Genomic DNA, 25,851 nt, shown 5'->3' with positions numbered 1-25,851 from the left:
AGCTTTCAGACACACCTTTCTAAACGCATTAAGATCTCATCCAGGGCAGAAAGAATTGATTCCAGTCAGCTGTGATTGTAGGGATGCATGTCAGTGAATAGTGCCATCCTATGTGATCTCACACTGACAAATGAGATCAATTTTACAGTTTTCTTAAGAGTGGAGACCCATCTAGGTGTTTTGTCATTTAAATTACAAACAGGGAGACACACAAATATTGACATATTTGTATAGTCAGATAAATATATAATTCTGTATGTTGGGTGAACATGTGATTCTATTACGATTCTGTGCCTTTTTTTCTCTTTGTTTTTGCTTTTGGTTTTTATATTTTCTGTCTAAAGATCACCAAAAAAAGGCTGTAATTTATTTCAGCTTAACAACCACACATCCACATCTGTCAGGCTCAGTAATAATTTGTGACATACAATTTGTTAAGGAAGCCTTTCAACTTTCATTCCACTTTGGTGAAGGCTAAAACGACCACACAAGCTCCTTGACTGTGGACATCAGGGGAAGGCCACCTCTAAATCAGGGGCACAAGTAGAGATCAGAGATGGCCCAGACCAATCGATCCAGTCAGGATTTGTGGGGCTCTGTGGGAAAAAAAAGACAGCAATGTAGAGTACATATTAAGTCCTGTTCTATCTGTTCGTGTCACCTAAAACCATTTATCTTCTTCTCTCCCGCTGTATGAGTCAGTGGCCATCACAGTGGCCTCATCTTCTAGCCTGTCACTGAGAAGCAGAATAAGTTAATGAACAGGCTAATCTGTCTTCTCCAGAGGCTGTTCATTAATAACTGCTCTGTCTGACAAAATAGATATGGACTGCTGAGATAAGCCCCCATACTTGCCATGTTTTGCATCAATTTCCTCTTTCTTTCAATCTATATTTTTTATTTGCTTTCTTGGAAAAAAGAAAACTAGACATAGGGCATGTGCAAAATATGCACATGCAAAATACCAGAATCAGTACTAAATATAGCATGTTTTACCTAATGTACCATCACCCTCTGATGAACTGACTGTAATTTTTGAAATACCTGCACTAATGATATGATAGCAGGATGTATCAATAAGTAATTAATTTCGTGGTCAGTGAGTGGTAGGTATTTTCTTCCACACAGAATTATTTTGCGGTTTTTCAGTGGTTCAGACCAAGAAAAAATTCTAAACACTAAAGGCATGCCAGTGGCCACTCTCGAATTTTAAAGACTGGCATGTAAAAAAACATAAGGAAACTTGCAGTACTATTTACACAAATATAGGAAGTAAATCTACAGTTAAGCAAAACGAAAGTTCAACCGATTGACCAAAGATTTTAGTAGGTTCCTGTCAAAGTGCTATTTATTTATTAAATGCAAAATTAGTCAAAATCTACTTTCAGTTGTGTCCTACCTACATCGGGTAGCTCTGCATGTTTGAGTTGACAGATTTTTTCACTAGATGCCTTTCCTCACTCATCCTTAGAGGATTTGTGACCTCCTTCAAATGTTTTGTTTGCACTACTTTGATCTGCATGATCATATGTTTTGCATATTAATAAATATTTGGAGAATATAATACCCAGACTTCAAATGTGAGTATTATTTACTATTATTAGGTTTAATTCCACAAAATTTTACTTAATATACTTCACTTTTTACAACTTTGTTCACTAATAGCCCTTCTCCACTAGTACCTACCTGGATTCACTGAACTTGACTTGGTTTTTGGGGTTTTCCATTAGTACCCCATTAGTACCTGTTACAAGCCTCTTTTTTAGTACCTGTTTGGTCCAAGTGAGCTGAGTCGATCTGAAGATGCGATGTCAGCAGACTGCATGCCACCATCGATGGCATCACTCGATGAGTCAGAGAGCGACTCCTTCAGAAAAATCAATACCGCTATTTTTGAAACCAAGCAACAAGGGAAATGGCTACACACAAACCAACACCATGGTTCCCAAGTCTGACAAAAAGCCATAGACTGAGCAGCAGTACGCGGTACTCAGCTGTAATGGAAAACAACTGAAACTAAGTAGAGAAGAGTTGACTCGAGCCGAGTAGCTACCAGTGGAAAAGAGGCTTAAGTACTTTTTGAAGGGGGATTTAGGCTTTCAGTTTAGACTGGAAGTATTCAACACGTTTAATCCAGCAATATTGTGGAATATACACCAAAGATATGGCAAGTGTAATGAAGGATGCATGATAGCGTGATGTCATCCTCTGATACATTTATAAAGATGCTTGTGTATCTACATAAACGCGATGTAGATATCTGCATGCACAAATGCTGACCGCCACAAACAGACAGGCCAAAAACTCAACTTTATTCATAGATTAGCATAACACCAAAACACCTTGCAGATGCAGATGAGCTGATCCCTTTGAGGGCAAAGAAAGTGGTCAATCGATATCCTCACATGAAGCTGAGACTCTGGTAGAGGAGCCAAGCACTCCAGGTAATGAACTGCCTGCATGATATATATCCCTTATGGAGTGGGATTGCAGTGGAGCAACATGGTACTGCAACAGCAGCAATTCTTTGATTAGGCATTTCTCTTCCATCACGCTTCCCTGGCACACAGAAAGTCTCTCACTCACATACACTTACTGTTTGCTGATGTGTCAACATATTCACTGTCAACCTGTCGTGGGGCTCACAGAGCTCATATTACATTTTAATATCGCAGAGTCAACTGTGTCAGAGGGAAGCTTTATTTTAATTTACTTGTTTTTATTTTGCATCTTTAATCTGAAATTTTAAATGCTTACCTTCTGTATAACGTTGGGAAAACATGAGGCTGTAGTTATAAAACCAGGTTCAAAGCTTAGGGATTCCTGAGCTCTTTTTCTTTTGATGCAAATGGAGAATTTGCGCCCAAAGCCCATGTAAAATGAGTCAAAAGCTACTTCATCTTTATCTGTTTAATGATTTTCCTACAATGGTTGAACCAGCCATGAATAACCAGTGAAGTGTTAAAAGTGCTGATTACCTGCAAAACTTATTTACTTATTCTACTAATTTCTTTTAAACTCCACACTAATGTAAACCCCTCAGATTTTCTAATCTGTTTAATTACTCCACAGAGAAAGTAATTTGTTACACATTAAAGTACTTCCACATTACAACAATTTGTCAGCATGGCCTGAATTGTCACATATTTAACATTTAACACTTATGTAGACCCTAGGCTACAGTCCCACACACTGTCGTTAATTCATATTCTAATGAAGACATACATGCAATACTTCTTTGAGATTTATCATAAATCCAAAGCAAAGTTAAGAACAAATGCATTTCAAAGCGAATGCGCTGTCCAGGTAAAAATGGAGGCTACATAATCCTGCAAGCCTGTGTCTAATTACTGCCTTTATTACCTGTTTAAGATCAGGCTCTAGCAGCTGTGCTGTGATCTGCATTCACAGAGTTTTAGTAACACTCTGTGTTCTTTGTTAGCTTTGGGTTGGCATGCGGTCGATAGGGATGTTTGCAAAGAGATGTTGTTGTCTTGCACTCTTTTGTGCAATAAAAATAAAAGTATTAATTTGTATGTATTTCCAATTTATGTAACTTAAATTAACTTTTGCTTTTTAAATCTTCATTTTGTACACACATGCAAAAATACTGCGAAAAGCAAAAATCTTTAAGAAGTTAAACTAGCATGGGAGTCTGCAGCATCGTTAGGAACTCTTTGGGGTCATTCTGGGCCAGATTGTAACCGGCTCTTCTTGCCAAATATTTTTACCCCTGCTAACAGCAACAATGTTAACATCCTTATGCTGCTGCATTTGTTTACCATATATTTTAGTAGAAAACACAGAAGTACCTCTAGGAATGTTGGTCATAAATTAGAATTTTGGAAAAGTTAAAGTTTTGATGTTTCTTCAAGCTAAAAAGTCAAAACATTCCAAGTTGTAAAAATTCATCCAGAGCCAGATATGGATATTTGTGCCAAAACAATCATTTTGTTAGTTATGAAAATATTTCATTGAAACAATCATGTCACTAGCGTGCCTAAAAAAGAATATGTGAACAAAAAGCTCAGAAGTATACTTTTGTTCAAATGCTAAAGCAGTGAATTGTATAATGGCAAAGCTATTTTCTTTGTGGTTGGGCTTTTACTTAGTGGCATTTAAACCACTGAAATGTTTTAGCTTTCTGAAGTAAAAGAAATCCTTGCACTTAATGACTCACAACCAACCAGAGAGGATTTCCCCCCAGGGCCTCATCATTGGAGTTAGTAAAAAGGAGCTGCCAACATCTCACTTGGTTTCCACATAGTCTATATGCCTGCATCACACAAGGTGTGACATGTGCAAACATATTGTTGTTTAGTAGACCTTCTGAGAAACTGGACCAGGACTGAAATTGACATCAAACAAATTAAAAAGTTGTTACAATTTCTTTTATTTATTCTGACGTGTGACTTTTTTTCTTTTTTTCTTTTCTTGAATTAAAAAGTAAAGAAAACCCTGGAATGGTGCTAAAACCGTGTTACTTTCTGCAAACAATATTTTGGAATGAATTACTTATTTATCTTCTTTTCCATTCAAGTATAATGAATGATATTCTATTATTGATGGGATGCTTGGCTTAAATCCAGTGTCCAAACAGCCTTCCTACTCTCCAATAAGGAATTATATTATCAATATTGAGCATTTCAGAATGTGTCCCAGTAAATTGTCATCACTTTTTAATATAATGAAGTTGTTGGCCATTTGCAAAATGAAATGGCTCGTGGTTCATTTTTGTGACGTGAACGTACTGCAGTCCCTTGCATATTCAAAGTACACTATCAAAGTCTACAGTTGTGTCTAGAGTCAGAGTTCAAATTTAAGTTGTAGTCAAGGTGTTAAATCTATTGACTGTTTAGTTCAGTCTTTGATGCCACAGTGTGAGCTGTAGTAATGAAAAGAGAATGTGTTGGTCAAGGGTATGGCTTGTAAATTTTGCCAGTTCATTTCAACTCCTTTATTTATTCCAGCGTTCTTTTCCTCACTGTGTTTCAGGGCAGCATAGTCCACAGTGAAAGCAAGAGCAAAGAAAAAACAGCAAAAATGTGAAAAGATCTCCTGAAGAGTCTGACCTTATCAACATGTTTAACAAAAGGACAAAGATTCACTGAGGTAAAAAGTACAAACTTATATTTTATGCTTGCAAATCAATGCATATTAAACTGTTATATACATACATATATACATATGTACATTTTACATCAGAAAATTTTTATAAGTATTTCCACAAAGACATATCTGCTAATTTAAATATGAACGTAACCTCATCATATAAAAATAAAATATTTAATTTCTATCTCGCAGCCGTTGTTATTTGTTAATTTCGTTAACTATGAAGACAAACTTGCACTTGTACACTTGAAACTTGCTATGGTAGCTATTATATCACAGTGACCGTCATTTATAAGTTTAACATGCTCTCTAGTTTAGTAATTCATCTCTAAGTTCACACTTAGTCAAAAGATCAAGAGTGCATTGTTTCAAGTCTCTGGCTATTGAAACAGTAATGATACAGAGGTAAATGAACACAGAAAAAATAGCAATCTAAAGCACTATTGTGAAACTTCAGAAATGTATCAGTGCAGAGTAAAAAGTGTGATATTTAAGAAAACATTTATTTTCTGCATGTACAGTTGGTGTACCTGGTCTAACATATGATTTATTAAAAACAAGTGAACAAACTGTTCAGTCCATGGCCCTCTCCCCGTCAGCCTGATAAAAACAAGAGAGGGTCAAAACCTAATCAGGCCCTATTGATCTGCTTGCACTGATCCAGTCCAGAAGTCTTTGGACTTTAAATTTATAATCCTCGGAGGGTCCTTGGGGCTGTTCTTCATGCCTGATACAGTTCCTTTGCTGGTCATTATAATGAGGCTTTAAGCAGCTCGGTGACTGTAAATCTGCTACGCTAAGATTGCATTGCTTCAGATCTGACTGGACCTCACCTCGGTAAATCTCACATACAGAACCGGAGAATAATTTACTGCTCTTCCGCACAGTCGCCAGTGCAGCGCGAAGTCAGCAAATGATCCCAAGACACCGACACTGTCAAATTATGTCGCGGGTCTGGAAGAGTATTAAGTCCAAAATATCAACATCTGTAGTTGGATGCTTGAGAAAATATTACTGAGACTGGTGCTTGATTAGTGCTGTTAGTCACATAGGTGTGAATGCTGAAATCAGCCTATTTCCCCCTCATGCTGCTGTCTGTGGAAAAGCTTTAATCTTTAAAAGATGAAAAAAAGGTTTCTTTGAGAATGTTTTTCCTGTAGTTCGCGGAGATACTGACTATCATGGAGCCTAATTAGGGCACAGGTGAAACAGAGATTAAATAAATACATTTGGGTCGTTATGCTGACATTACTGGTTCAATATAACTGCCCTCTAATTACCTATTATCTGAAATCGCTCCAGAGCTGGTGTAAACTTGAACTAACTGATCACAGATCGGTTACAGGCAGCGGCACAGGACAGATCTGGATGAGTTGCAAGTGAGAGCAGCAGCGCACTAGAGCAGGTTGCTCCTTTTTGGCGGAGGGCAAAGTCCTGGTTGCCGATGTGGTCCCAAATGGGGGCTTCAGTGGATTTCAAAGCTGGATTGTTACGAAAGAACTTCACTATGTGACAGGAGACACCGCGCTGTGATGATAAAGTGACTAAATCTCACGCTTGTAGAATCCGGCATGTCCGAAAGCTTTGCTACGGAACAGCGCAGCTTTGAGTCTTCATCACTGACGACGGACCAGATGGTACCGTAAACATGAGTCGCGCACTCTCGATCCTCGCTTATCTTCTGCCTTTGATTCACTGTAAGTGTGTTTCCCCTTTCATTTAAGTAGCAATTTAAAATATTTCTAACATTTGGTACTGTGTATGCGTCACCGCCAAATGTATCTCCATGTTGAGGAAACTACAAAAGAATGTATGCTTTTATTGTCCAAAAGTAGAATTTTCAATGCATAAGCTCGTTTAGGCTATTTTCAACTCACCTTTTAATTATTTTTTTAAAAACCAATATTTCTGTAGAAGACATAGATAGCTAAGCTTTTTAAATGTAGCTGAAATATGATATGAATCTATCTATCTATCTATCTATCTATCTATCTATCTATCTATCTATCTATCTATCTATCTATCTATCTATCTATCTATCTATCTATCTATCTATCTGTTTTAAAATATCTGGTTTCGGGTCACAACCAGTACCATCCATGTTTTAAAAAAAAACAAACAAAAAAACCCCAAAACAAAATAAAACAAAACAACATTTATAACATCAGACAATTTAGGAAACAATTAGTTAGCGAACATTTTTGGTTCACACTTTATGTTACAGGATTTGGCGCCATATTATTGCATTTATGAGATAATTCTTCAAGTGTGTCCAAGAAATAAAATGCCCCCCCCCCCCCCTTTTTTTTTTTTTGCCATTTATATCATATTAGTATATTATGTCATATCTAATAGTATATAAACCGCAGCTATCTTTGGCTCTCCGTTTTGTTGTTGCTGTAGTTTTTAAACTGATTAGATCAAGGTTCCAACTCCATTACAATGTAAAATAATGGGTTTTAAAGGTGTGCTGCACCAAATGACCTTTATCAACTCCAAAACAGCTTACAAATTTGTTTAACATGCCTGACCTCATTTTCAATCAGTGTAGCGTCAACACTATTAATTTCCCATATTAAACCTGCATGCACATATACACTTTAGATGCTATTCACAGCAGCTGCCTACAGTTGGTCTGGCTCAAGCAGTCTTTAGGTCTGAGGAAGAGGGAACTTGTTTGAGTCTGGCTTCCAAGAACTTTGAACGACATACCATCTGCTCAGTGGTGGTATGGAAGTCCTGCTGTGGTGAATAGGATCTTGGTGAGTGTCTGATAAAGGCACAGTCATGGCATTATTTACTGACCTGTGGGGGATAGACTGATATTACGCCACACCTCGCAAAGCTGCAGGAGTCTGTGAGTTGATGATGACACACACAGCTGGATACTGTTTCTAAAACCGCACACCATCATCACATGTAGCTGCAAGAAAAAGTCTGAAATTATCAGGATTGCTGAACTGGCTACACATAAAGTGCCTAAACTAATAAACCATGTACCCTTGTGCTCTCAGTATCTTTATTAAACACATCATGTAACAACAGCAAGAGACTTTCTGAATTTTCAGGACAAAAGTCAATTAATTTATACTTAATTCTTAGAATAATATTGCATAAGAAAAGTGTAAAAGTGGGCTTATTTATTAGTAATTTTTTACGAGACATATACCTAAATCTTTTCTACAGGTCTATCTGTTTATTTGCAATTTAGGTTAACAAAAATGACCCTAATTAGATGTTCCTATACCTGTTTATGAGACTTTTGAGAGGAATTTTGGACAATATGTCACTACAGTGCTGTTTAGTGCAGCTGTGTTTCTAGGATGTTTTAACAGCCCTTGTTAGGTCAGCCCTCAGCATCTCAGTTGGATTAAGGTCGGGTCAGGGCTTTGATTTTACAATTCCAAAATATGGATTTTTTTCCCCATCATTCTGTTTTAGGCTCATTGTCTTGTTGCATTACCCACACTGAGTTTCAGGTCATGAACTGCTGCCCTGACATTCACCTAAAAATGTTGAACTGGAACAGGATAACAAAGAAATCCCAAATCATGAAGTGTTCCACCATGATGTGGTGCACATTTTTTCCTCCAAAGAAAATTTAAACTTTGTCTCATTGCTCTCATTGGCGACGTTGTGTCAGTTAAATTTCCAGATAAGTGTCTGCCATCTTGTTAAGAGGTGTAAAGTTTTAAAACTGTTTTTTTATTATTTTAAGACTAGTGTGGCAGTCTTTCATTCGAGATTTTATTGATTTTTTTGCTGCTACTGTTTTTTCACATTTGGTGTGATCTTTGCTCCTTAGGATCTCCTAAGGAGAATACCATTTGTAGAGCATTTATCTAACTGTCAATAACTGAATGCTCAGGTCTTTAGAACAGCTTTTGTAGCCTTTCCAGCTTTGTGTATCCCTATAATGCGTCTTCTAAAGTGCTGTGAAAAACCGAACTCCCAATAAGCCTTAGAAGAAGTAATCAGCACAGAAGTGCAAATACTTTTTCTAGCCCTGAATGTTAATGATTAGTCAGTGTGTTCGATGAATTACCAGCCATTGAAAGCTATCAGTTTAGGCAGATATATTTTTGTGGCTTTTATGAATATCTGACTACATTTTATGAAAAATCAATGCAAAGATTTACTATTTGAACCTTGAATTTTGCCCTTGTAGTTAGTGATAAAAGTAACAAGTTTTCTTCAATGAGCACATTAGTACAAGTCTTGCTTTACTAGAGCATTCGCCACACATAAGTCAAGTCAGCAACTCCAAACCTTGTGGGGACATCAATAACCAGCTGCAAGTAAAGGAAATAGACGAGGTAGTATTACACGTATCTGCTCTGCTTCAGAAGAGAACTGACCATCTGTTTTAATCAGCCTTGCCTTCACACTTTACTTAGACATTATTTATCAGGAATAGGAGAGAAGGCTGAGTTCATGTGTTGGAATTCATAGTTTATTTTTACTTAAAATACAGATTTGTGGTTTGCTTTAAGCAAAGCTGTTACAAAAGCACAGTTATTAACATGTTGTGAAAATATCTGCCCTTCTACAAAATGTAATTACCTTTTTGGGAAATGACTTTTTGGGACTTTGTGACATTTTTATGTAATTTCCAGTAACCCACAACCTTCCTAGTTTACATATTTGGGTGTTAATAATTGTGCTTTTGCTTCATGTTTGCTTAAAGCAAACCCACAGATGTGTAATTCTACCTTCCTTAAAAACTAAACAAGCAGTGTGACTGAAGCAATCCTCATTTATCTCGCTTAGAATTTCAGAGATTAAGCAAGTACTTAAATCATGTTAATCCAACCCCCCCCCCCCCCCCCCAAAAAAAAAAACAAAAAAACAAAAAAACAAAACAACAAAACAAAACAGGAGTATGGTTAGATGAGTATTCTCTTTTACCAAAATTTAGTGTTAAAGCTGGAAGGTATCTAACAGTATATATAGTAAGTGTGTTCATGCCAGGGTGGTAGATTGTGTATTGTGGCACCATCAGTTCAAGCATTTTTACTAAAAACACAAAACCAATCACATCCCTAATCTTCAACTTCCCATTAAATAGTGTAGCTTTCATGTATGAGGTTTTATAGAAACCTAACAAACTTAATAATACAAGCTTTTAACACAGTTTTAAAAGAAATCTTTCGATTTACACTTTTTTTTAAAATAAAAGTTTTGTTTCTAAATACTGTACACTGAAAGTACAACAATAATAGAGAAAAATGAATCTCTCTTTTCACCTAAAATGCCCATTTCCTACTACCTTGTTTAATGTGGTCTTGATTTTTTTCTGTTGTATTTAAATAAGGTATTTTGTCTTTAACTGATTTGTGTATTACACTGTATATTGGAGATTATTTATAATGTAATATATCTATATAAAATATATGTATTTAAAAAATGTGATCTCATTCATTCCTCTTTATTATTGATCTAAAGCTGTTAAAGATTGTTTTCCAATCTCTGTTTGAGATTATAGTCTCTCCATTTTATTGGGATTAAGTTGTCTGGACAGAGGTGAGGTGGATGTGTGTACATAAATGTTGAAGAAAAGTGTGATGTCACCAGGTAGCCGCAGCGCTGACTCCGAAGAGCGGCTCATGAACTGGCTGCTGGGAAAAGATCGCTACAATCCCCTCATTCGCCCAGCTGTCAACAGAACCGAGAGAGTCACAGTAAAGCTGCAAGTGTCTCTGGCTCAGCTCATCAGTGTGGTAAGTGTGTACTCTTGCCCATTGTTAAGAAGTATGTATACTTATTTACATTTCTATGTATATTTCTATGTTTTTTTGTTAGAGACTTTGTGATGGTGACACAACAGGATATAAAGAGAAATTAAGTGTGAAAGATGGCGGGTAATAGAAAGCACACAGCAAGAGACAAAAAAAAAGAGCTTCGAGGAAGTAGTTAATTAAAGAGCAAGCTCTGCTGAAGAGCCATAGCTCTAAATGGATGGATGAAGCTGAGGATAGATCTGGTCAGCCGTGATCTCTGCCTCTGTCATGTCCAGATTGAAACTTCAGCACATTGGATTAAAAGGGGCCATAAAACTGTTTTGGCCACAGTGATAGAGGCTCTTCTCTGAATTACAGTGGAGGGTCCTCCCAGCTGCAGACTAAAGTAGCAAGGCTCGTTCACAGCTTCTGTTTATGAGTTTGCATTGTACCCCTTGGGGTAATTACCATTTGGTGTCACTTTATTGGAAGTGTATGTCACGGCAGTTTGATGACAGTGCAATCAAAAACATGTTAACAAGCAATCTGAGATGAAAGGAGTGTTCTTGTGCAGTGCAGTTCTTTTTTTAAAGGTTACTTTTAACCAGAGTAAACATGACAGTAAACAGGAAGGTCCAACCATGACTCAAATCAGTATAGGACTTATTTTTATTTTTTAAATAAAATTGCAGAAGCATATAATTTCCAGTTTTTGTTTAAACATTAATATACCCCAATAGGTCTTCAGCTCTTCATGTTTTAATTAACTAGAACAAAAATATAAAAAGAGTAAATGTCAGACACGAGTTCCTACTTCTCTAGGGCCAGTGTCTGGGTCTTAAACTTGTATTACCAATATAGGTAATTTCCCCCTAATATTTCATTTTCAGAATGAAAGGGAACAGATCATGACCACAAATGTTTGGCTCACTCAGGTAGGTGTGATGAAGCATTTTGTTTTGTACTGAGTGAGAATGTGTGTTAAATGTCCTTCATCTTGAACTTGAATCGTATCCGTATCCATTCTTCCTCTCTCTATGTGGAACAAACCGCTTCTGTAATTGTGCCCCAAACATAATTTACAGATAATGTAGCATGTAATTATAAATGAACTGCTATTGGGAAAGTGCACTGAATGGTTGGGTCCCTCTGTCTCTCCAGCACTGGGTGGACTACAGGTTGTCATGGGATCCTGCACAGTATGAAGGTATTGTCAAACTGCGCATTCCCTCCAGACATGTGTGGCTTCCGGATATTGTCCTGTACAACAAGTAAGCTCGGCTGACTTCTCAGTTTGTATTTTGAAGAGAGTTTCTGTCTGCACATTGCTGGTGTTAAATAAAAAAGATATTATTAATTTGTAAAATATTTGTAAATATCCTCTGATGCCCTTATCAAACATTTTGGATGGAACTGTAACAGCGTTATTGTAAAATGAATAAATAAAATGAAAAAAAGTGAAAAGTCAGTCATATCATAGAGTAAGTTATATTTCATGTTTTCACCCTCCTGGTTTCTGTCCTCTATCAATATATTTACCAGCTGTCTGCATTAATGAATGTCTATGCATTTGCTTTAGTGATTAACTGAATCTTTAACAATTATCTTCTTATTAAAAATAATTAATGCCACTATTACACATTATTAAAAATAGCTTTACCGTAAATTTCTATAATTTTGATAATGATAGCTTTAAAGGCCAATTTATATGCTGTTTTATTTCTATTTCCTCTCTTTCTCATAGTGCTGACGGAACCTATGAGGTAACGGTGTTCACTAATGTCATCGTCCTTTTCAACGGCAGCATCGAATGGCTTCCTCCGGCTATCTATAAAAGCGCCTGTAAAATCGAAGTCAAACATTTTCCCTTTGACCAGCAGAACTGCACTCTCAAGTTCAGATCTTGGACATATGACCATACAGAGATTGACCTGATCTTAAAGTCTGAGATGGCTAGTATGGATGATTTTACTCCCAGTGGAGAGTGGGATATCTTAGCTCTGCCAGGGAGACGGACTGTCAACCCTCTGGATCCCACTTATGTGGATCTGACATATGACTTTATCATTAAGAGGAAGCCTCTTTTTTACACCATAAACCTCATCATTCCATGTGTTTTGATCACCTCTTTGGCCATTCTAGTCTTCTACTTGCCTTCAGACTGTGGCGAGAAGATGACCCTGTGCATTTCTGTACTTCTGGCCCTCACCGTGTTCCTGCTTTTAATCTCAAAGATTGTTCCTCCAACATCATTAGATGTTCCCCTGATTGGCAAGTACCTGATGTTCACCATGGTCCTGGTGACCTTCTCCATCATCACCAGTGTGTGCGTGCTCAACGTGCACCACCGCTCTCCTAGCACCCATACCATGCCTTCTTGGGTCAAGCTGATATTTCTTGAGAAATTGCCTGCTTTACTCTTCATGAGGCGCCCTCATAACAAATCTGCACGCCAAAGATTGCGTCAGCATCGATGCTTAAGAGCTAAAAGAACCATTTTGGGCTTGGGATATCCAGTTGCATCCAAGGCAGATATCACCATGTCAGCTTCTGCGCTGCTGTCTTCAGACTCTGCCTTCTCTACACCAGGACACAAAAATATAACTCCTCCAGCAGGATACAGTCACTCCTATAGGAAGGGAGACCAGCGCTCTACTGATTTCCTTCCCACTAGTTTCACATCCACCCAGGACTTCCAACACAGGGACAACTCAGACTGGGCTGCTGATATCCAGGAGGCAGTGAATGGGGTGTGCTTTGTGGCTGAACACATGATGGGAGATGATGATGATCAGAGTGTATGTATACTTTTTGTAGCACATATTTCACCTGGCTATTATTTCATATTCTATATAGTGACTGTAGCTATTTTAATATTTGTTACTATAGCAGTACGTATACAGTATAACTCGTTTGGGTTTTGAGTGTGTATTGTGCAGTCCCCTGTGAGCCTTAAAATATTAAGCATAAGCATGCTTAGTACTTGCCAGTTCTACAGCTGTCTTACCATTTATATAAAAAGATATTTTCCTTGTACAATTAAGAGTCATGATAGTGTAATTAAAAAGGATCAACAAGGCTCTAACACAAAAGATCAAGTTCAATGTCTCAGCTTAACTCAGGTGAAGCCTAGCAGACGTCTGCTGTCAGTTACTGTATGTATTGGCAATCCAACTGTTACTCAAAGGCCTCCCCCATTAGAATGCAAACTTTATAAACTTAACCTGATGAATTATTAAAAAAAATACAGAAAATACTTTGTCATGGACTCATAACTTAGCCAGCGACAGAGACCAATTATTTTGGGTCCAGACTGTAAGCATAGTTTTTGCTCTAAACTTGTGCATTTGGGATCTTATTAGATTTTTCTTTAAAATCCCCAGAGTTTAACATTTGGGCTGGACCCAGAAGGCAATTAGCTTAGCTTACCATGTGTGGCAGCAGAAGTAAACAACTTGGGCCCTAAAGTTTAAATATCTACCTGCAAAGAAATTTACTAATAAGGTGCAGTTTTTAAGTTTACTCTGGTTGCATATGTTAATATCATAAAAGAGACAATCGGTTATAAGCTGTGTGCTGTAAAGATGTCACGAGCAACAACAGTGCAACACAGTGACAAGGCAACCTGTGGAGAAACTTGACAGATGTGGGTGCTCAACGGAATGTGATGTTTTTAACTGAGTTGAGTTTTTGTTTCGAGTCTGCTAATATTTCAGCATTTAATAACCAGCTGAGCGTCTTTGTTGTCGGCATCTAGAAGAGCTTTATATTGTCCTTTTTTCAAAACATTCTTAATCAAGAGAGTAAAAAGGTGAAAAAACATGCACCATAAATCATAATGCAGGCGTAGAACTCACAAATCCAATTGCTGACTAACTAAGCTAACCTATCTAGATATTGATCTGTTCACAGAATGGGTTTATAATGCTAACAAAAAGAGTGATATAAAGGTGACATTTCTGACAGTCCACATATGCGTGTTACTTTTGAAACAAATGACACAGAATTTACATGCAGATAAATATAACTTTATAAGTTTAGTTTATACTAATCTGTGTATGTGAAGTGGATGCTTAGATTTCATGTGATAGAAAGACTCATGCATTTGTTATTCTCTTTATTGGAATAATATGATGGTCCTGATGGGCCTCTGTTGTGGGAATAGCATCACCATCAATCTGTCTACAGTGCCATTATTGCTATCACCAGTTTTGCCTAGGGAAATAACGTTAGTTCAACCACATTTATTATGAAGTTAATTGCAGTCTACCTCCACTTCATTCATTAGGTGAGGTAAACAGAATATGGAACTATTTTAGTTGTTGTTGTTATATATAATATATCAGGTGTCAGATGCCAGCACGTAGCCTGGTCACAATAAACTGGGTCACAGCCATTTGTACTCAAATTATAACATTTTCCTCACACTCCAGGGCGCTTGAGGTGTAGGAGGGAAAACTACTAACCCTAAGTAGTGGCTGTAACTCACCAAACTGAAGGCAGATTTTGATTTTATCATTCACTTTCTCCCTTCAAATCAATAGATACCAGCAAATCAATAACAGATCAATAGGGAGGAAACCAGGAATGAGAAATAGCTCGTTTCAAGAACCACTACAGACAGCACTGATGATGAGGTGAAAGGGTCAATAGATATTCCAATGTACAGAATGCAGCACTATGGAGACCGATCCTTTAAGGGTTTTGCCTTGTTCCATGAAATGCATGAAGAAACGTTTTATAGAATATTATGTGTTCCCATTAAAACTAACAAGCATTTGCTTTTTTATTTATTGTCTTCATTTGGTTTCTATATTTCAACACGTTCTAACAGTATTAATTAATCTTACTGCTCTGCAATATTATACTTTGAAAAAAATATCAGCATGAAGAACCATGTACATTGACTAACTGAAATTATTTTATTGATTTCTGTGTTTTTGCAGGTTATAGAGGACTGGAAGTATGTGGCCATGGTAGTGGATCGTCTGTTTCTGTGGATCTTTGTGATAGTGTGTGTGGTGGGAACCCTGGGCCTGTTTCTCCAGCCTCTTTTCCAGAGTCAGATTGTTGCCAACCATGTGCCCAGTTCGGACATTCCTCGCATTTGATCCTCATACAGAAAGACTGAGCTACTTCAGGGTTTTCATAAGAAACTGTGCTATTAGGACAATATTATGTATGAGGGTATAGAGGCTTGTAAAAGTTTTGATGTCTTTTTAGTTTTTGCTTAGCACTGTGCTGGCAGGTAACAGAATCACTGATACAATGTCGTCTGTGCCAAATCGTACCCAGAGGGTTTGATAAAGTACTTGTAAACATGTAAGGTATGGTACAAAATAAATAAAAGCCACTTATTATCATATAGTATTTAAAACAATATGCCCTAAAACAGTAAATCACCCAATATGTTAAGGAATAGTTACATTTGCATATGTTAAAATGCAGCATCATTCACTGAGGCTGCTGTTTCTTCAAAGGATGGGTGTAGCTTTCACTGCACTGAAGTATGCTGAACTGTTGCAGTAATATACATAATGTGATAAATATACTGTATGACTGCTCTCAGATGTAGTGTGACCTGTCATCTGTGTTACTGTGTCACTGAAATACAATGAAGAGCTGTGTGCTCTTTTAGTTTGATTAAATGCATGAAATTGCCTATAAAGTCTTAAAGATGTCAGGGTTTTGCCAATGTGCTTATTTAATCTGTACTGCTGGTGATAAAGATCAGAGCCAATGTGTTCATTTAGGGTGAGCCAGTTAGGATGGTTTATCATATAGATAAAACAGTTGTTCACTCTCAGTGCAAAAAAAAAAAAGCAAGACAACGCAAAAAATACTGACACAACAAAACTTTTAGAGCTGGTCTTTATTGCGGTGTTTTAAGGTTGAGTACTTTCCATAGCCATTCCATATCACTGACATGTAACTGTTAGTAACTATTTCTCCTAAATTTATATATATATCAAGGGTCTAAATAAACAAAACAAAACAAAAAAAAGAAAAGAAAAAAACAGATACTCTAGAATTTGTTTGTTTCATGCTGCAGTAATATGAAGGCTCATTTGTGCATTGACACTAAAAGCACCAAATCTTTGATAAGTGCTCATTTTTTACAGATGGGCAATTGTAAGCACACACATAAATGGAATAAAACAAAGCAGACAAACGCAACCTACACTAACACACAAATGAAACGACACAATGCTTACAGCTCACTAAACAGTGCTGAGTGTGCTCATTAAAGGTTCTGCAGACTTTGGGTATTTTGTGAGCCATGCATGTAAATCAAGAGATAGCAATAAACATCTGTGTTTATGGATCGACTGGCTTTATTTTAATCTTAGTTTACAGTTTTTCCAAATGGTTAACTGTTTTTTTCATGCGCCTGTTAACTTCCATTTATTATTGAAGCAGGATGTTGCAATTCCACGGCACATATCCATAAAAAATATTTCTTCTGGTTCAGACCAAAAGGAGTTTTGTTTTCAACAATCATTCCCAGGATACATATGCAAATATATTTAGCAGAGTATTTATTTTAATGCTTGTGTCTCCCAAGAGGATTTAATACACTGCAGTCCACTCATGGAATAAATAAATACACATATTTCCAGAGAGATCATTTCAGTTTTATCTGTTATATAGCTGTTTGGGGTGATGTGACTGTGTGTCAGATATGAAGGACAATGGCTGTTAAGTCTTGGGAAGCTGACCATCCAATGGTGTGACTGGAGGTGAAAGATTTGCACCACTCAACATTTTACCCCCGTTTACCCGATTAAGTCCCCATATTCTGCATATTTTGTATTATTATTTTTGCAGTGCATGGCTCCTGACTGTGACTGGTTGTATGCCTCAGTGTGGCTCTGCCTCCCTCACTCGCTCGCTCCCTCTGCTCGCTCGTTCTGTCGGGTGATGCGGACGAGCTCTTATTCCTCCACTTTCCTCCTGTGTGCTCCGTGGATCGTTGCTGCAGCTGACCCTGGAATTATCTGGCATTTGTCAATTTGAACAGGATGAAAACCAGGTTTCACTTCTTATCTGGTCCCTGTGCTTTCTTTCTGTGTCTTCTGTCAGGTGAGTAAGAAGCTGGTAGCATGAAATCTACTTGTTGCTTTAGGGAAATGTAAAAAAAAAAAAAAAAGCAATAGATCTAATTATTTTTGAAGGCTACGTCTATTGGGTTATGTAAAATTTAATGCAGCGCATCAAGGAATCATGCATGTGTTCAAATCCTTAATCTTATACAATCAGGATAACAGTAATATGTTGATGTAGTTGCTGTTCTCTGTAAGAGACATACTGTGTTAAGAATGATGCCAAATCACTCAAGTTAGAAAGAAAAGAACTTGAAATTAAAAAATGACAAAAAAGGTTGTGAAACTGTCAAATTTAGAGTTCTACTTTGGGTGGTAAATGGTAAAGCAGAAAAAAAATAGATCACAGTTAAACTGTATAATCATTTAAATATGCAGTGAGATTCCCATGGCTGACATTGTGCTCCTGTCCAGGAGGCACATGTTCAGATGCAGAGCATAAGCTCTTCTCTGGGATATTTTCCAACTACAACCAGTATATACGGCCGGTGGAAAATGTATCTGATCCAGTCATTGTGCAGTTTGAGGTGTCCATGTCACAGCTGGTCAAAGTGGTAAGTAGCAAGAAAATGTTTTTCCTCAGTGTCGGAGCTGATGCCCGGAGTGTTTGTGATTTATGGGGCAGCTATTTCACCTCTATAAAACAAATATCACTCTGCTTAATAAACATGACCTTAGATTACTCTTGCCTATAAAGAGTAGAAATTGTAGAAGATCTGTGTGTATACAAGGCTTAAAACTTGTGTTTTTACATCTCAAAGATATAGTTTGTGTGCTGCTTTGCAGACTTTTACTGAAACAAAATTTAGGGGAAGGTGGTAATTTAGACACCGTATCATAAGCTTGAGATACCCTCTCACGTTACACAGTAGCTCCTGGGACCTAGATGAAAGGGCGGACAATTGGGCTGTTTTTCTGGCCAAGACAAGGTGGGAAATGTCAGCTGTCTGAGTACCTCTCAGGCACCCCCTATCACTCAGTCACTGCCACTTCAGATGGGCACTCCTAGATTTCTCTGCTAGAGTTTGTTGACTGCAGACTGCCGTTCCAGACAGACGACTGTGTCACTTGACGCAGACAGGTTGAGCGCAGGTGGTGTTAATAAGCATAGCAAAGGACTGTTTGGCAAGCAATACAGCTTCATTCACACAATAAATTGTTTGGAAATACAGAATGTACTATTTATTTGCTTTTTTAAGGAATATGTTTTTTTAGTGTTTGCCTCTTTTTTCTTTTATTGTTACCCTTATTGCACCATTGCTCTCTTTTAACCCTTTATGTCAAACAATACTTTGGTGCTATAATGGTCTAACAGAAAGAAAATGCCGGTCAAAAACAGGTAACAGTATTTCACTGTGTATAAACTAGTAACCATCAGGTGACACCTTATGCATCTTCTTTTGCCTCTGTGCAAACAAGGTGTTTTTATTTTTTCAAAGGATCTAAATAAATATTAAAGATCTGTCTGATCAGACAATGATGATATGGAGAGAGAGATATTTTGTTACATGATCCTTAACTCATTTAAAGTAGCAAGCCAAGCTAGAGTGCTGATGGATGACTGTTATTCCCTCTGCACACCTGGTGCTCCAAACTCAGAAGCATTTGGTTCACCTTCAACAACTCCAACATGGCTATATGAGCTAATTTAGAGCATCAATACCTTATGGGCTGGGCAAACTAACATTATCTCACAATCAGGGATCAAACCACATGATCACTTGGTAATGGCAATGTGCATTTTGGTCTCAGAGGCTGTTCTGCTAAAGATAGTAGATGTAGTATATGATCTACAGCCAACATTCAGTTCTGCATCCTTGTTAAAACAAAATCTGCAAATATTAATTTAATCATCTGATTTTGACTACAAAAAATTATTTTGCGTCTTTTAGGATTTTGAGTGATTTAATTATGAACCACAGAGTGTGTGTCTTATCTATCCAAGTGACATGAAATAACTGTTCTCCCAAAGATATTCAGAAGAGGTTAAGCTAAAGCCTTCTGTCAACCATTGAATCTAAGAGCTATTCTGGATACAAGATGGTCACATGAATGGTTAATGTTTGCGCTCAGTCATGAGATTGGTTCATTCACGGTCTAAGTCACACAGAAATCTGACCCTCAGTTGTTTTGTCTCCCATCTTTAGTCCCTCTGCTCCAGCTGTATCACTGAATTGCTAGTAAAAAAAAAAAAAGTTAAAGGCTGCGACCTACAAGCCCCAGCTGTCATGTGTATTATGCTCCAGGCATGCAGGACTCAGGTGCAGATCTCTGAAACCTTTTGCGCTGATGCTACAGAAGCACAGACAAAAATCTCAGCAGTGAATTGGATGATTGCCTGTGACAGTTATTATTACTGTTTTAACTTTATTAATAACATGTACTTAGTTTTCTTTGCTTCAGTGTCCTCATTATCTATTATCTTCTACCCTCTTCTCAGGATGAAGTCAATCAGATCATGGAGACCAATTTGTGGCTGAGACATGTAAGTTTATTGTTCAAGACTGTGCAAACAGACCTTGAGCAAGGACACCAAGTCTAGATCCAACCTTCTGTCATGCGTGATTCTTTGGAGCTAGACTGACAGGTTGAATTATTCATAGGAAGAAGCTTTTTAAACACATTGATCCGTGTGATCATATTTTCTTTCAAAGAAAATCAAATAAACTGAATGCACTTACATTTCATAACCAATTTGCATTTTAATGCAATGACAGTAGTTAAGAAATCTAGAATATCCGAATATGGAATATTCATCCATTATGGGTTCGTACAGTTAAAGTGAATCTGGAAGAGAAAGTTCAGTGATTATCCGCTATTTTTCTTTTTTTGCAATGCTGCATAGTGCAATGAACTAGTAATGAGTCAGATGAGGTAGGGCGGGTCTCCTGTTCCAATTTTACATGTACTGAGCAAGCACACATCTGTGACAGAGCCAGTCTTCTACTAAATGTTGAGCTTTAATTGTTCTTAGGAGTTCAGGGCTGGAGCATTGCTTCTCTTATGTTAATCTCATCTGTTGTTTTTAGCATATCTCTGGGAAATACTCATCAGGGGCGAGACACATTTCTCCTGCTCTCCATCCCATCTTGCAATACACTCTGGATACATGCTGTTTTTGTAATTAAGTCAAATTTTTTACAGCTCTCTGGGGTTGCTTTGATGTACTGGCTTCATGAGCCTCATGAGGATCACTGGTCGTCCTGATGAGCAGTGTTCAAAAGATCCATAAAACACGCTATAAAGTGTGATTCAAGTCACACGTGTACTATATATCCTTGTGTTTATGTGCTACCTTTGGAGATAGTGACATTATTTCTTTATTTTATGTGGAGCATTTTACAAGCAAATGCATATAAAAACGGACAAGAGATAATTACCAGGAGGAAGCATTTTCGGACTCATTATATTAACTTTTTTTAACTTTTCAGCACGCACCTCCATGGCTAACACTGTGGTTTTTCACTATAGTTTATCACAAAGATAGGCTATAATACTTATTATGATACATGCTGGCTTACTGACATTTCCATTCATGCCAAAATCCTACTGTGACACAACTATAGACTAGTTCTTTTGATATACCGCCAACTGTTGCTTTGTATTAGTTGTTTCTTTAACATACCGATGTTTTTGTAACTAATATGTTCTAGCGATTAAATATGTTTAAAAACATTTTTGAATGAACAGGGTGGAAGGTAATTATTGAACTGTCACATTCTGTTTCAAGCTTTAATCTAACCAAACAGATCTCCAGAAAACTGATTTAAAACCCCTTTACACATGCATCAAATTGACTCTGAAACTCATACCTGTTAATTCTCAGACTTTTTTTTATGTAAAAGAAATTTTTCTGCTTTGTTTCTCAGATCTGGAATGACTATAAACTTAAATGGAACCCAAAAGATTTCGGAGGCGTCGAGTTTATCCGAGTGCCGTCCAACAGGATTTGGAAGCCAGACATTGTGCTGTACAACAAGTGAGCATAATAACAAAAACCTGGCACAGAGTCTTCATTGATTGTTTATTGCTGCAAAGGATGTCTGTACAGTAACAAAATGTTATCGATCTACATTGTTCATTCAGCATGGGTCATTTCTTCTTTTGAAGATTCTTAGGGAAGCTATACATAACATCACATGGTGCATTTACTGAAACCCCAGGGCATCTTTTTAATTGATATTTTCATAACTCAATAGTTGCTTATATCTATCTGGTTAGTATTCAGTGGCTCAGTTGTCTTTTACTGTCCTTCCTTTCAATGTTCCATTCTCACTCTTCTTTTGTCTTTTTCTACAGCGCAGTTGGAGATTTCCAGGTTGATGACAAAACAAAGGCCCTGCTTCGCTACAATGGCGATGTCACCTGGATCCCTCCAGCTATCTTTAAGAGCTCCTGCAAGATTGATGTCACATATTTCCCATTTGATTACCAAAACTGCACAATGAAATTTGGTTCATGGACCTATGACAAAGCCAAGATCGACTTGGTGCTGATTGGCTCAACTATTAACCTCAAGGACTTCTGGGAGACAGGCGAGTGGATGATCATTGATGCACCTGGTTACAAACATGATATTAAGTACAACTGCTGCGAGGAGATCTACACTGATATCACATACTCTTTGTACATCCGTCGTCTCCCTCTTTTCTATACAATCAATATGATCATCCCATGCCTCCTCATCTCCTTCCTCACAGTGCTCGTCTTCTACTTGCCCTCTGACTGTGGTGAGAAAGTAACACTGTGCATCTCTGTCCTGCTGTCTTTGACCGTCTTCCTCCTCGTCATCACAGAGACCATCCCTTCCACCTCACTAGTGATACCCTTGATTGGCGAGTACCTCCTCTTCACCATGATTTTTGTCACTCTCTCTATTGTCATTACTGTTTTTGTGTTGAACGTCCACTACCGCACCCCGAAGACACATACAATGCCCTGCTGGGTAAAGCGTGTGTTTCTTGAACTGCTGCCCAGGGTGATGTTCATGACCAGGCCAGAGAGAGATCCTGAGAAGGTGACTGTGGCTGGCAGTGTTCAGACGATGCATTCGAAATCCTGCGCCATTCATTCATTAGGTACTCTACAAAAGCAGCACAAACCTCAGGCCCTTGCCAACAGCTTGGTGTCAAGTTTAACAAACCGGCAAAGACTTTTTAATAACACAGAGCTTTCCAATCTCAATAACTTGGGTGGAGACTCGATCAAATGTCCTAGCTCTGGGTTCTTGTGCTGTGAGGGCCGCTGCAACTGCTGCTGGCAGAAGAGAACCGGCAAGTTGCCTGCAGATTCTGGAGGAGGGAGTGGAGGACTGAGCAGCCTAGGACCATTGAGTGGAGGCAGTGCTGTGGGTGTTGGAGTGGGGAGTCAATGCTCCAGCTCAGAGTCTTTGGACGGAGGAATAATGCCTCTTCTGTGTCTTTCTCCTGAGGTCAGGGAAGCTATTGAGAGTGTCAAATACATAGCAGAAAATATGAGACTACAGAATGAAGCAAAGGAGGTGAGTACTCAAAAAAGCAAGGCTAAAACCATTTAATGTCATACAGCTTTCAAATAAAGAATTACAATATTGCTGTAACATTGAACATGTTTTTGTCTTGATCCTCTCATAGGTTCAAGATGACTGGAAATATGTTGCCATGGTTATCGACAGGATCTTCCTATGGGTTTTTGTGCTCGTGTGCATCCTAGGAACAGCTGGCCTTTTCCTCCAGCCTCTATTACTTGGGGAAGATATTTGATTCAGTTTGACAAAACTAATACTAATACTGCAGACTGCTGAATTCCGAGAATATGTTTCACAGATGCTTAGAAAAAGTTTCAAAGCCAAGTCGAAATCATGACAAATGTTGATGGTATTTCAATAGAAGTGTTTCGTTTTCTTCATAGATTCATAAATCCTAAGGACATGGCTGCATTTAGGGTGATTTTAACTGAAAATGTTTAAGTGTCTTTAAAAATGCTAAATGTTTCCCAAAGCCAAAGCCAACACAGACTCAGATACTCTGATCATTCAACAGGTAAGCTTCACTAGAAGTGAAGACTGGGGCACATTATTACATGAAAATGACATAACCTTTCTATAGCTGTGATATTTTGTTTTGATTGGCTGTTTTACTTAATAGTCTCACTAAAGTGATGTATAATATCATGTGTGACAGACTTCTGTGGTTGTGTATCCTTCTGTATTTATCTTCTGTATGTAGTTAAGCTCTGCTAATGTTTGTGACTATTATAAAACCAGCTACAAGAAGTCAAGACAAGCCAAATGGCTTTATGACTTGTGGAATGCTTCAGTCTCAGAATGAGACTTGAATGGGATGCAGCACTTCATAAGGTACTGTCTACAGAACTGTTTTGCAATCGACCTGTGATTTTTGTTTGGATTGATAAATAGTGAGTAATTATACCTGAAATATGTCTATATAGATAGACATATTTCAGGTACTTGCTTTGAGCTTTTTAACAATAAAAATCAACTTTAAACAAACCTTTTTTTTTTTACTTCATACAAAGGTTAGTACAGTAGAGTGGGAGGGGAAAAAATCAAATTCACCACTGCGGCAGTATACTTGGAATAATTGTCATCAATATTGGGTAAAACCATTTGCAGGGTATCACATATAAGATGGTCTTCTTAGCGTGATGGTCCAGGGTCACCTGGCACAAGACGATAGTGGGAGTTGAGCCACCTGAGAAGAGATCTCAAAACTTCCCTGTAGGTAGCCGACAGTTGGTGTTGTAAGCCACCCCCTGTGTTGTGGGCCTCTTTCACTGCTCTTTCAGACCATCTGTCTTCTCTGTACAAAAATTTGAACATTGGCTGGGTTTGAAGTGCACCGGGATGACGTGCTCGGGAAAAACAAAACAAAACAAAACACCTCCTCAGTTTCTCCGACAAAGCTGCTATATAAGGGATGACAATATTGTTCTGTTTGTCATTCTGTTTCTCCCTAGTTGGTGTCCGACATTCTTTCCTGTGTATCTTTGCTGATTTAATGAAAGCCCAGTCAGGATAACTACATGTTTTAAGATAAGGGGCAGGTGCCACTGGGATTTAAATGCCTGGGACTCTCCACCATTTAAAGAAAGATTGTAGGCTAATTCTTACTTCTTTCTTAAAGTAAGTATATCGAATCAGGCCACAGACAATTCTAAGTTGGGTTCTTTATGCTTCCAGATATCACATCGAACTGTCAAACATTATAAAATTTAATGGAGATGTTCAGGTTTGAAAATCAAGCAGTGCAGTCTGTGTTTAAAGACTGCCACCCTGTGGTAAATCTTTGTTACTACAAATTACTTCCTGTTCGTTTTATAAAGGGATATATATTTGTTCTGATTGTTGCTATAAAATATCTTTATTTGATCACACATCTGAAGTCACTACAAACAGCTGCTGCTTACCTTTAAAATGGTTGCTATTCAGAAAGTGTAAAACCTATGAAAATGTCATTTATGAATTGTGAGGATACTGGAACCATGACCACACCATACACACACACATACAAACACACAACTTTAGGTTGCATTTGTAGGAAATAAGTGGCATTGACAAACATTTACATGCAATTAAAAGCAAAGAGAAATATTCTTTGAGTTTATTCTCTATTTATCTACCTCTGAATTATTGTCTGTAAATCCAGAGGTAAAGATTTGGTCAAAGTTAGTTTGGTCAGCTGGATCAGAATCTTTCTTTAGTCAGTGTCAACCAGTGCACTCTTCAGAAAAGCTAACGTGTGTGTCTCTGTGTGTGGTTGCTTTTTAGTTTGCTTAATTTGTGGATTAAATTTTTATGGAGATTGTATTGCATTTGAATCGCTATAGTTATTTTCACTTTTCATTGTATATATATGTCCTCCATTGTGCCATAGTCAAAGACATACAGTTAGTGGAGGTTAGCTGGTGATCCTAAA

General features: G+C 37.7%; 2 protein-coding genes across 4 annotated transcripts; both read left to right on the top strand.

Moving 5' to 3' along the window:
- Window positions 1-6,466: 6,466 nt before the first annotated feature.
- Window positions 6,467-17,124, top strand: chrnb4 (cholinergic receptor, nicotinic, beta 4 (neuronal)). 2 transcript variants are annotated; one of them, XM_082540047.1, is made up of 6 exons: window positions 6,467-6,809; window positions 10,687-10,832; window positions 11,723-11,767; window positions 11,994-12,103; window positions 12,577-13,630; window positions 15,779-17,124. In XM_082540047.1, exons 1-6 carry the CDS (start codon window positions 6,761-6,763, stop codon window positions 15,941-15,943), a joined length of 1,569 nt encoding a protein of 522 aa, XP_082396173.1. In that variant the 5' UTR covers window positions 6,467-6,760; the 3' UTR covers window positions 15,944-17,124. The 2 variants fall into 2 exon arrangements, with proteins under 2 accessions (XP_082396173.1, XP_082396174.1); XM_082540048.1 differs by lacking the exon at window positions 11,723-11,767.
- A 648-nt stretch (window positions 17,125-17,772) lies between these two features.
- On the top strand, window positions 17,773-24,336 carry chrna3 (cholinergic receptor, nicotinic, alpha 3). 2 transcript variants are annotated; one of them, XM_082541222.1, is made up of 6 exons: window positions 17,773-17,915; window positions 18,350-18,489; window positions 20,376-20,420; window positions 21,805-21,914; window positions 22,235-23,435; window positions 23,548-24,336. In XM_082541222.1, the coding sequence occupies exons 1-6, from the start codon at window positions 17,855-17,857 to the stop codon at window positions 23,674-23,676; spliced, it is 1,686 nt and encodes a 561-aa protein (XP_082397348.1). In that variant the 5' UTR covers window positions 17,773-17,854; the 3' UTR covers window positions 23,677-24,336. The 2 variants fall into 2 exon arrangements, with proteins under 2 accessions (XP_082397348.1, XP_082397349.1); XM_082541223.1 differs by lacking the exon at window positions 17,773-17,915 and having other exon boundaries at window positions 18,445-18,489; window positions 22,240-23,435.
- Window positions 24,337-25,851: the final 1,515 nt, after the last annotated feature.

This window comes from Aulonocara stuartgranti (assembly GCF_965226115.1).
Source record: "Aulonocara stuartgranti genome assembly, chromosome: 1".
Lineage (NCBI taxonomy): Eukaryota > Metazoa > Chordata > Actinopteri > Cichliformes > Cichlidae > Aulonocara > Aulonocara stuartgranti.
Note: the sequence above shows the minus strand (reverse complement) of the source record. Positions and strands in the feature narration are given on the sequence as shown.

Bases quoted from the DNA above. Each gene is read 5' to 3' on its own strand.
- chrnb4 (XM_082540047.1), top strand. From the start codon at position 6,761: ATGAGTCGCGCACTCTCGATCCTCGCTTATCTTCTGCCTTTGATTCAC. The intron at 6,810-10,686 runs GTAAGTGTGTTT...TGATGTCACCAG, and splicing joins TCTTCTGCCTTTGATTCACT to GTAGCCGCAGCGCTGACTCC. The intron at 13,631-15,778 runs GTATGTATACTT...GTGTTTTTGCAG, and splicing joins GAGATGATGATGATCAGAGT to GTTATAGAGGACTGGAAGTA.
- chrna3 (XM_082541222.1), top strand. From the start codon at position 17,855: ATGAAAACCAGGTTTCACTTCTTATCTGGTCCCTGTGCTTTCTTTCTG. The intron at 18,490-20,375 runs GTAAGTAGCAAG...CCCTCTTCTCAG, and splicing joins TGTCACAGCTGGTCAAAGTG to GATGAAGTCAATCAGATCAT. The intron at 21,915-22,234 runs GTGAGCATAATA...CTTTTTCTACAG, and splicing joins GACATTGTGCTGTACAACAA to CGCAGTTGGAGATTTCCAGG.